This window comes from Molothrus ater, chromosome 5 (assembly GCF_012460135.2).
Source record: "Molothrus ater isolate BHLD 08-10-18 breed brown headed cowbird chromosome 5, BPBGC_Mater_1.1, whole genome shotgun sequence".
Classification (NCBI taxonomy): Eukaryota; Metazoa; Chordata; class Aves; order Passeriformes; family Icteridae; genus Molothrus; species Molothrus ater.
Window position 1 is genome coordinate 62,551,518 of NC_050482.2, and position 12,227 is coordinate 62,563,744.

The 12,227-nt window shown below is 41.1% G+C and overlaps 1 protein-coding gene across 1 annotated transcript in view; it reads left to right on the forward strand.

The window, feature by feature from the left end:
- The window catches only part of TBXAS1 (thromboxane A synthase 1), a 237,014-nt gene that overhangs the window by 134,320 nt on the left and 90,467 nt on the right, over nucleotides 1-12,227 (forward strand). The window contains exons 5-6 of the mRNA XM_036401669.1: nucleotides 2,487-2,603; nucleotides 9,845-9,933. Of these exons, the coding sequence (XP_036257562.1) occupies nucleotides 2,487-2,603; nucleotides 9,845-9,933 (206 nt within the window). The remainder of the gene's footprint in view (nucleotides 1-2,486; nucleotides 2,604-9,844; nucleotides 9,934-12,227) is intronic.

The following is a 12,227-nucleotide window of genomic DNA, read 5'->3' on the forward strand; positions in this document are numbered from 1 at the left end:
AGTGCCCTTATTTTGTTTTACAGTTGTCATCTGATGACAGTAGCTAAGTCAATATCTTCCTTCAGCTTAATATGTACTTTTCTGCTTGAAAGCTGCTCATCTTTGCTCAAAACTGGTTTGTAGTGTTGTCCCAGTGACATTAGTTTACTATACTGGATGGTGTTGCTGAGAATGTAAAACTATCCCATTAGCCTGTTTGCAATATAAAATAGGCTTCTGCTTTTTACAAGCTTATGCAGTGTAGTAAGAATTTGGCAAGTGTAAAGGAAAAAGGTGTTAAGGAGAGCTGGCAGCTCCTTAAAGAAATGATATTAAGTGCAAACTCTTCCAATAAGGAGGAAAGTTAAGGAAGTGCAGTGGTAGACCAGCATAGCTAAACTGCCAGTTCTTCATGGCTCCTGAAGAGAAGTTGGTTTTTTTTTTTAACAGAGTGGAAAGTAGGTCAGATTTCCAAGAAAAAGGATAAAAAAATAGCAGGTAGTGGCAATAAAGTCAGAAATAGTGAGGCACAAATGATATTAAAGTATCCAGGTGTGTTACAGGTTGTAAGAATTCATTTTTCATGCACTGTTGTAATGAAAGAAAGACTAAAAGGAAAGGTCAGAGGACGAAAGGGATCAACAGATGGTGTTGGGATGGCCAAAATCATTGGTTTGTTTGAGTCTCTCCCAGTAAAATGGACACTGTTTCCACTGATAACATGGGGAACTGTACTGCTGCTGCAGTATCCAGGAGATCTCACATGCAAAAGTGAATATCTCTGTACCTCCTGGTAACCAGAGAAGTGTAGACCTTCTGCCCACACCCACCAATCTTAGGGTGGTTTTTCTGGAGGGCATTGCTGTACAATGTCTGAAATGTATTTTGGAACAGTCCACTGTTGGAAGGGAAGGGAGGAGCGCAGGGTGCCTTCTTTGCAAGTATTGTTCTGTAATTTTGTTAATGATTTAGATGTTGGCACTGAGTATGCTAACAATTTATGTAGAAAGCTGGTAAGGATGAAGGAGGCTATGAAAGAAAGGGCTAAAATTCAAGGTGGTGTTATCCAGTTGCACAAATAATCTTAAAGGGAAAGGTCATAGTTCAAAGGGACATGTTCTACATATGACTCTAGGGAGTAACCAGCTTTAAGGATAAAGGCCAGGGAATAACTTCCTAGGGAGTGATTGTTCAGAAAGAAGCCTGAAAGTTGCAGGAAACCACAAACCAGTTCATGAGTACAGTGTCATACTGTGGTATGTCCTATTCCAAGGTGAATAGAGAGGAATATAGCCTGGAGGGGGGGAATAAAATCCTTTCTTGCCTGGAGTACCATGTTGGGTCACGGAGACTGTACCTTAAGAAAGAAGTAAATCAGCAAGACTATGCAGAGGAACAGTACCAACACTGAGCCAACAGTCCTAGATAGCATGACTGATAAGTATGTGTTGAGTGAAGTGGTGTTATGTGGGGTAGATGGCTGCAATATGTTTAGTGGTTGTTATAGCCTTCAGTATGTATGGGCTGCTGCAAAGATAGGGAGAATAACCCTCCTTCTATGCCTGGACAGCACAAAAACAAAAGTTCCAGCAAGAGAGAGCTTGTGCTGCCATGGCAAAAGTAGTACAGCACTGGAAGAGTTTGAGTAGGGAGGTTACTGAATCTCTGTTATTGCAAGGCTTCAGGAACAATTAGGAAACATCTTCTGACATAGTATAAGACATAATATTTTGTGCTGTGGGGCTGGACATCGTCTGATTTTTCTTCCAGTCAGAAGTGTGTTGTTTTCTGACATGCTTTCTCTTTTGTCTTTTATATCCTTTTACTCCTTGGTGAATATCACTGTTTTCTGGACAAGATTTTCTTAGATGGCAGGGAAGATTTAGTAAATTCACAGTAGTCATTTTGGTACAGAACTTCATGGAGCAGTGTTTTAAGCTACTATATTTGACCAACTGCTGCAGCTGTAAGAGTCACAGGCCACAACTTCTTAGCGAGAGTGTTCCTTATAAACAGAGTAAGGACTGGGACTTGCTTTCTAATCACCATATTTTCTGAAGACTTTTAAAATGCATGTAACAGTCTGACATGCCAGCTGTCACCAGAAATGGTGTCCCCCACCAACACCAGCATGTGGTGTGTTGGCACTCATGTCACACGGACAGGGAGTGTTGACAAGTCCTCTTGCCAGTCACCTTAGAAAGATAGGGAAGAAGCTAGGGTTCAGTGCAGGAGATCTCAGGAGAACACCAGGGACATCAGAACTGGAGCAGTCTGAGAAAGGAGCTGGTCCAGGACTTTTAAAGCCCAAGAGAAAATGAGTGCAGCAAAAGAGAAATTTTCTCCAGCCTCATCCACGTTTAGCTTGGTGTTTTGGACTGATTTGAACCTCTCTTTGTGGGACAGCAGTGCAATGCCTTTCCTGAGCAATCTTCCCAGGTTCTGGAGTCTTGAGAAACTGTAGTTGCATTTGTGTTAAAATTGAATTATGTTTTCTTTCAACTTAGAAGCCGAAGTTGATATCCAAGCCAATGCTTGATAGCATCCTTTGTCTTCGTGATGACAGATGGAAGTTTGTGCGGAGCCTCCTGACCCCAGCCTTCAGCGATACCAAACTGAAGGAGGTAAGGTGTAGACATTGCTGCTTTCACAATTTAGAAGACTTGTGCAGGCATCTGCTTTATGTAGGTCCATATTAAGGATAGGTAAAACCTGCTACTTTGTGCCACTTTATTTAGACCTGAAGAGCACATGCAGCAGAGCTTCCATATGGCATGGTTCAGATCATAGACTGGTGAAAATCCAAATAGCTCGTCTGAAGATATGATTCTCTATCTTCCTCTGTTTAAGTCAGTTTTTCCATGAAAGTGTAGCATACTTAAGAAGGACCCTTACCCCTTCCTCTCCTCTGCCCTATTAGCAGTAAGCTTAAGTTCAGGAAAGGTTATTGCTCCCAGTTGGAACATAGCTTTTCTTGATGTGCAGAGTCAGCAACTCTCATGTTAACACAGGAACTGCTGTCAGTCTATTTTCATTTCTCCATCTCCTTCCCTTTCCCTCCTCCTTTTATTCTTTAATCCTTTCATATAATAAAATAAGTCACTGGAACAGAATGTCATTGCCAGATAAATACCTCTGACTGAAAATAAATGTCTCTGTGCTGACCTTCTGCTAATTTCCTATAAATGTATCAGCATTTGCTCAGCCATGGGAACCCATTACCCAGTAACAAAGTCCTGTTCCAGTGATATGATATCTCTTAATTAAATGTATATAAATGATTGACTGGCTAAAGTCTTCTTTCAAGGAGAACTCCAAAAAACAACCCCACAACTACCAAAACAATCACCTCTTCCTTTTTATGTTTTATTCTGAAAGGGAATCATGCCTCACTCCGGTGCCCAGTCCTGGGTTGTAAAATTTTCCACTGGGCAGACGCTTGTGTTGTTTTGACATGCCGCTGTCGAAATCCACAGTAACATCTAAATGTGTCTGGCTCTCCCAGCTCCATAGACAGCGGTCGCCTAGCAACGCCGGCTGTCACCTCCTTATTATGGTAAATTCTAATTGGCCGCCAGCCTGGCGGAGATGCTGATTAATCACCACTGACAATGCCATTGGTTATGCGCCCTGACATTTGCTCTGTCACCAACTCCATCACGAAATTTCAGCAAGGCGAGGGTGTTTAAATATGCAAGCGATTAGTTGCACATGGCATGGTGGGGAGAGCAGAGTTTTGCATTTTGCTGGCGGAAATTAATCTGCCTTACTGCAGGTCATCGGCTCTTTGCTCGTGGACTAACAAAAGATAACGCTGCGTTCCCCTCAATTTGTGGAGAGCAACCTCTGCCAGCACCTGCCAGGCAGGCTTGGCTGAGGAGCACGGTGAGGGCAAGGGAGTGGAGCCTCAGGGATCCTGCTTTGGGGCTGGGCTTTGCAGGGTCTGGCCCATCCAACTGGGCTGGGAGAAGTTGTGGCATTCCCTTTGCATGGTTTGTCGGTGGAGGTGGCCTGCAGGAATAATGGTAGGAGGTAAAAGGGAGGGCTGGCCAGTGCCTGGTAGCTGTCTTGCATGCAAAGATTGAGACATTTATTTTTAGCCTGATAATCAGCTTTGCCCGTGCTGCCTCTTCCAAGCTCTGTGGGAAGGCGTGTGACTGTGCATGGGCTTAGGGTGACCTGGAAATTGTCACTTTCTCCTCCCATTCAACAGCAAGCGGGAAAAAGAGGAGTGGGGCAGGTCTCTCTGAAAGGTTCAACTTTGCTTTTCTCCCCCACGCCTTCACTAGAATTCTGTCCATCCTTACAAAGACACTTGCAGTAAGCCCGTATGAGATTAGGAACTGCTGTTGAAAGGATGTGCTACTCAGCCTTGCATTTCATTTTGTACCCAAATATGTTAGCAATACTGGGATTTGAAGTTAATGCAACTTAAGTCCTTGCCCATGTGCTTTTCCTGCTGTTGCTTAATTTAGAAGCCATACCAACACTTCACAAAGGAAATCAATGCTCATTAATTATGATCTCACTTTTTAACTCTCCCATATTTGGTACTCTCTCAGAACCTCTACAGCAGCATGGAAACAAAAATACCATGTTCTAGTATTGGCCATACTACAGAGTATCCAGCATTATCTGCAAGACATCCTGTTTATAATAAGCCCTTCCTCTCTGCTTTGAATTACAAACACAAATTTGGTACTAATTTATTGCATAGAACCTAGATATGCTATTTTATACATATTTATAAATATTACTAGGACATTCCTTATTTCTCCTTCCAAGATATCAATTGCTTTGACAAAATCCCACAGCAAAGTCTTCTACTCTGTTCACTCTGGATGGCTGCCTTAACTTTGTTCCTCTGTGCAGACTCCACAGTGATGCTGGAGAGACTGCAGACCTCATGAGTGTCTTTGGAGAGGGGTTCCCCTTGAGTGCTGCAGCCCCTGGTTCCACTCCAAACATAGACTTGTCTGTCTGGATGCTCTAGAAGAATTGGGAGCTGTTAGCCTGTGACAGAGCAACAAATGTTAACAACTCATTGTGCTCCCCATAGCAATCATATCAGATGAAAGATGCACCAAGGGGCAGAGACTTCTGAGACACAGGTTCTTTATATCTCTGTTTCAGAAACTCAAGAAAGGACAATTTCAGGGCTAGCAAGAGTGAGAAGTGAGAAGCCACTTTGGCCTGGCTGCTGGAGGACAAGGCTCCAGACAGAGCTAATGTGTGTTGCTAAAATTTCACCTGCAGTGCTCCACAGAGTCACCTGGGGCTGTGGGCAGAGGCGAGCTTTGCCCTTGTCACTTCAAAGAAGTGGTGTAATGTCACTGAGAAGTTCACTGAGCTTGAGGAATTTCCCTGTAGTATGGCAAATATCTCCAACAGCCAGTCAGCAAATGAAAAGATGATTCCAGAAATTTTGAATTTTTCAAAGTTATGGGAAATGAACTGAAACTAGAGGTTATAGAGTTGTTGGGTAGCCAATATAGTGATTTCTGTGTGTCTGCAGAGAGTTGCTTTAGTAACATTTTTAAAGAGATTCTGACAGCTTTCTCTTTTTTCAATTTGCCTTTAAAAGCTGTGCACCATTTTGTTGTTTCTTTTATGGATTTCTATGTCTTGGGTGTTCTCCCTTTTTAATTCTCTTTTTCTAACAAGCATGTGAAGATTACTAAAGGAGTCCACTCCAGCTGAAGGAAGATTTGGCTGCATAGCATTGAACACAAATACTACAGTGGTGGTGAATAAAGCAATAGACTTATAAGCTTGATCCTGCAGTAAGACTGAGGAGCATCCCATGTAAGATGCCCCTGGAGTTGGTAGAAGATCTAATAATAAGCTCTTTCCAATAAGACCCCTGAATGAACCCCATGGTGCCATAGCTGTGAGAGCACTAAGAATGAGAAATGTGAGACAGGAGGCAGGAAACCCAAGAAATGTCACTTCCCTGCCCTTGACTGCCTGTGGGTGATCTGACAGAAGCTACTTAAATTCTCTGCGCACGAAACAACTTTTATCTGTTAAGTGGGAACAACACCAATCACTGAAAGTTGATCCAAGATCTAATTCATGAGGAATTGGTGAATTATAACACCTAGAGGCTCTAAGTAATAGAAACATTTCCCAGTGTTCCTGTCATGCTCTCCTCAGCTGTTATGTATTGAAACAAGCTGACATGTTAGTGATCTCGCTGTACCAACCTTGATTCCCTATTTAGTATTTCTTATTTTGTTCCTCTTCTTTTTGCTGTGGTGCCTATGATGATCCTGCAGTTCTGGACCTCTTGTCAGACTTGATAAATAGCTCTACTCTCTTTTACAGCCAACACCAGCAGAAAACCTATTGATTTTTATTTATTCTGATGGTGCTGCAGTAGTCTTGTCATCTCCTATCTGTATGCCAGGGATTCTTTCCTCCATTAACAAACCATTTAAACAAAACTGAACACAAAAATTAAAGAAGAGAGCACAGCTTCTTCTAATGTAGCCTTGTCCTAAATAGCCTGTGAAGTGGAGTTTGTGTTGAGGCATTTCTTTCAAACAAAGGGAGACATAAAACAGAACTTGTAATAACATGGCAGAACAGTGCAGAAAAATCCTCTAGTGTCACTCTCAGGCATGGAGATCTCTCATGTCCCACTAGGACATAAGATCTGACAGTCCAACCATTAAGGTTTCCTTGATTTGCTGTTCGTCTGCACATTGGTCAAAGGCATTTTTGGAGTGTTTCTGGAATCTGCTGTTGTTGCTGGACAAAGCAAATGTGGTCACATAAGGTAAAGCAAATCACTAATGTAAAAACTGGTGTAAAAATGTGAAATGTGCATAAACTTGAGCCACAGGCCAATATCTTGTTGAGTTGCTCATTTTGGTACAGTTGTGCCCAGGAATAGCACAGCTGCACTCTCAAGTGATGGAAACAAATCCTCTCATAAAACACCTTTCTGACACTGTGCTCTTTTTCTAGTTTTATTCAGAGACATGAAATCTGGAAGAGAAGCAATTCTTGTGTTAGGGATGTATTCTTTCTCCTTCTCCTTCCTTTCTGTTGCATAACATTTGTGGGACAAGAAGCCCAACACGACTTCTGCTTGCTGTCTATGAACAGTAAAGTCTCCAGTGTGTCTGCCTACAGTGAATACGATCCAGCCTTCTAGTTTTTAGTTTGGATGCTAATAAGAAGAGGAATAATAATGCTGCTGAATACTGAGGGCCACATCTAACTAGAGGAATGTGACTCTGATGCCTTTGAATAGTGCAAAGATCCACATGCACTGTGCATATGCAGAATCAGAAGCTAATTGTTGTTATGTGCCAAATAGCATATTGGCAGGATTTATACAGCAAAGCCCCTGGCATCATGAAAACCCTAACCCCAAATGCTCTTCTTTGGCAGAAAGAAAGAAATTTGGACTCTGGGCTACTCTTGCTATTAGATAACTGTCAGATCAAATATTTACAGGGACCATATTGTTTAGATTTTTCTTCATCCTGTTACTCTCAGCCAATCTGAACACAAAGCAGCTGGGGTTTATTTACCCACCAAGAACGGAATCTCAGGCAGGTTATGCAGGTTTTATGTTCTGACTGGCAAATCAGAATGTATGGGAAGTAACTGATACCCAAGGCAGTGTAGATCAACATGTCAAGTTTCTATGCTTGGTATAGTTCACCTCCCCTGACACTACTTTATTTTTCTTGACAATTGGACAAAGATTTTGAGGTGTTACGAGACTTAAGAATGTTTCAGTCTGTGGTCTTTGTAGTTTGCAATCTTGCACTAATTTATGTCCCCCAGGGGAATAAAAAACCCAAACCCAACCTGGGATTCCAGAGTAGATATCCCCTGTAGCTTTCATATACAAATAATTGTTTTATTGACATGAATCTGTTATTGTCATGCTAACAGTAAATCGAATCCATGTCCCCCTCTCCCTGTTTTCCTGGTTAGATTTAGTAATAAAAATACCTCATGGCTAGGAACGAATTGCAACAGTATTTCTAGAGGCTGGTGGAATGTGCAAAGTGCAGAGGTGCTGTGGGATGCCCTGGCCAGACGTACGTGCCCCTAATGTCTCTGCCAGCTGTTGAAAAGTGATAGCAACCAGCTGGCTGGTTACAGATCTGGTGATGTGATGAAGAATAAGAGAGAAAATAAGGCAGTAAAAGGAAAATCTGAAATTATCACCATCTGTTTCAGAAGCATCATACCTGTTAAAAAACTGATTTTCATTTTGATCTCCTTGGCTGGTTCAGTTCACTGGGGGGGCCTGGACCCAGAGATTATGAAGTATTTCACCTTGGTTCAATCTGTTGAACAGAGATGTATTAATTTGGTTGAAGCTGCTTTTGAGAAGAAGCTTGCTGCAGGGGACTTCCTTTGGAAAGCCAAAAGGTGAAGAAGGCTGCCACGTAACTGTGGTGTGCACCTCCCAAAAGTGTAACAGCTACTTTTACCAAACACTAATCTGGCACCAGAACCATCTTGTGAGACTGTGGCAAAGCCCAAATCGACCTGGCTTTGCAATGTAATTTCTCTCATATAGGCAGGGGACCTCGAGAGCAGCTAGACACATTCTTGAGTCAGCCTTGTGCCTTTGGAAAACATATTGGATGCTCCCGCGTTGGCCTTTTGACTGCGTGCAGTCTTGCCCATGTGTTGAGATGGCAGAGTGCCTGTGCGCAAAGTGTTGTGCCAGTTTCACAGAGGTAGAAGTGCCAAGCAAAATGGACTTGGCTGGGCAGGCTGCAAAGCTCTCAGAGTTCTGCGAGGCTGCAGTAAGTCTTTTTTGGTAACAAGAATGTCAGAGGAGTAGGATAAGTCTGTCTTATGTTTGTTGACATCCGTATGCTGACGGAGGTAGTTGAGGAAGGAAAGGCAAGTTTCTGTGTGTACATTGCTGGTGCTTGACATAGTTGTTGAGGCAAGGCTCTGGTGTTAAGTTGTAGGCTGCTCTTGGTAGTCTATTTGGGAAAGAGCTGTAGGATATCATTCCTTTTGGTTCATGGCTGGATTGCTGCTATCCCCTTCCTCTGTCCCCCATTTGGTGTAATCAAGGAAGTATCTGATTCCTCATATGTAGGAAGCTAAAGAGACAGAAAGTGAGACTTTAATGAGGCCTTGATGTTTGCCTGTGGTATGGTTTCCATGAAGCCCTAAAGAAGAGACTATTGCACTGCTGGCTACAGCCAAGCTGTGGTTAAGTCTACCTGACCAGTATGTGTCAGTGACTGGAAAAAACCCTTAGATGAATAAATTCACACAAATCTCCATTTAATGGCATCACCACTTGAGAAAAGCCTTTCATCATGCACCAATAGCAGTTTGCCCTCAGCAGCTTTTAGTGGTATCCAGGGTCACTTTCTAGTTACATGTTAAGTCCCTCAAATCGAGAGATGGCAGGATAGAACCGATGCCAGTGCCTTTACAGGACTTTGGAAAGCATTATTCCTTCTGCCCTGGAGGTTACATAAGTAACCTAAATGTGATGTAGTGCAAATAAAAATCATGATAAATAATTTTTTTGAATGATTAAGTAGAGAGGCATATTTTTGCCTGTTAGGTCTCTGTGTATGTAGCCACAGTGGGACAAGGACCATTGGTCAGGTAAGTGACACAGCCTCTTGCATTTAGGCCCAGAGCTGGAGAAGAGCATCCCTGTAATGTGTAGGTTTATTTTGAGCAGAAAGTGCCAGCATTTCATCTTAACCTATGCACAAGTGCCTAACAACACCTGCAGAGGAACCTGAGAGCTCTATTCCATCTATCAGATAAAAATAATTAAAAATAATTATTTTTGTTTGGTATTTTTTTCTTAACATTTTCATGCTTTTTCACAATTCAATGTGTTCCTTTCCAGATGACACCATTGATAAACAAGATCTGTGATACTCTGCTGTGTAACTTGAAAGTCTACGCAGATTCTGGCAAAGCTTTTGATATCCAGAGGTATGTTCAACATGCCAAAAATTAGTAGAGATTATTAAAAAAGAGGAAAAAAGTCAATAGCAGTAGTTATTCTAAATTTGCACTTACTGTAAAAAAGATTTTTTTTTCCTCTCTCACTTTAAAAAATGGAGATCATAGTTTAATGGAGGGTGTGTCTGATAAAAGCCTTTTCTTCCTGGGACAGTCAATGCATACTTGAAAACTAATTTTGTTAAAGCATCTAATGTATTTCTGGCAGTTATTTAATGAAGTTTTAACAGCTGGAAGGACAAAGGAAGGCTGCATCAGTCCCTGTCCAGTCTGTTCTCTGCAGGCTGCCAATAATGTACAAACATAAGAATTGGTCTAGTATCAAATATATCTAGTCCATCAATCTTTTGCCTTTTTTTTTAATATGAGTTTTTTTCGAGCACTTAATCATTCTTACCACATTCTTCATAACCCCCTCTCATGGCATGCTAGCTTTTGGGGAAGCAACAGGATCAGTACTCCAGATGACATTTATCAAATGGCATTTTAATATTTTCCATATTGTACTTTCTCTCATTTGTTATGCATTTAATATCCTATTATCTTTTCAGTTGCTCTTTCATCAGAGGTCTTCACTGAACTGTTCACAACACTGTCTAGTCCCTTCTCTGAGTAGATGCATTTTCTCTAAGATCCTGGGTAGTAGTTCAAATGCATTGTTTCTAACAGGCACTATTCTTGCTTCATTTTGCCTACACTTCATTTGCTGGGTTGGTCAGTGCCCTCTGAAGTTCTTCATGATTTTCCCAAACTAACGCAGCACAATAATATTGTTTCATCAGAAGAAATGGATATTTAGGCACAATTGATTAATTGTTTTTCAAGTACATGCGCACATGCAAGTGTGTGTGTGTGTATGCACAGAGATCTCTCTAATAAACAGCTGAAGAGATACTATGAAACCTCAAGATACATTACACTAGCCTAGTGCTGTGATGAAAATTGACCTTTTCAATCCTTCCAGTCTTTTCCATTTTTCCATTTGTCCTTTGTCTTTGAGTGGTCTTTTATCTATTGATCCATTATAGGGTTTCAGCTCTCAAGGGACACTTTGGAAAAGACCTTTGAAAGTATAAATGAATGATGTTGACCATCTTGGAACATGATATTTCCAGTTGTTTTACCATACTACCATTTCAGCAGGTTTGACATATTTATAAATGTGGCTCTCATTCCACTGCAGTTTTACAGAATCGCCTTGGGAGCTGGGTTTTTTTTTTCCATGAAAAGACCTATCTGTAACCTCCTATGACCTTAGTTGTCTTTAGCTGTTTTGTGTTTTGCCAACAGCTCAAAATTTATTTATTAAGGTTGTTTTATTTGTCAATACCTTGGAGAGGTAAATGACTGAGTCCTTCTGAAATTATTGTTTTATAGCAATGCCTCCCCCCCCACCCCACCTTTTAACATTTTAACTATTTTAACTTCTAATGATGCTTTTTATGTGTGTGTAAGAGTTGAAGACCAAAAGAAGTGAGTTTTGCATTATTGTATCTTTTAAATCTTCTCTGGTGTGATCAGAATGAGAGGTCACTAAGATTGTCATTTAGAAATACTGATTCATATAATATATGCAGGATATAATGGGTCTGGCTCCGGTTCTTCCCTTCATACATGCTCACTTAGATTAAAACACCAGAGACTGATATTAGCCTTTCCTAAGGATCATGGAAGCACAGACATTGCTTACCTCACCACAGATCAGAAGAATCAAATTCCAAGGATATTTCACATTCTCAGTCCACCCATCTCAAAACTCAATAGAGCTGCTAAAGCGTACTAGGAAAATAAAGATGGTAAGACAACTGGATTGAGGGTGAGATATGCAGGGAGCCATTTAGTAAGTTCTGATATTTCTAGATCCACAGGTCATTTGGAGTTCTCAAAGCACTGGCAGCTCCTCTGCAGAGATACAGATTTCACATGGTGTCAGTTTCTCTTGGTTTTGTCCACAGAGTTACATCACAAAAGAGGTATGAAGAAGAAGAAGAAGGAAATCCTTAAGGACCTTAATTTTACCTAAGAACCTCTTGTCTCTGAGAGTTTAGACTGGACTGGAAATAGGTGTGGTTTTTGCAGTTAAAATGAGAAAGAAATTATCTCATTTATTAGGATGCTTACAAAGAAAATGCTTATGCATCTCTAATGTGTTACATTTGACTTCTAGGTCATAAAAAATAAAATTGTTTTCAATAAAATGTTACTGGAATTACTGAGCTGTATGAAAATATGTTCACTTTGTAGGTTTGGAAAAAGTGATCATT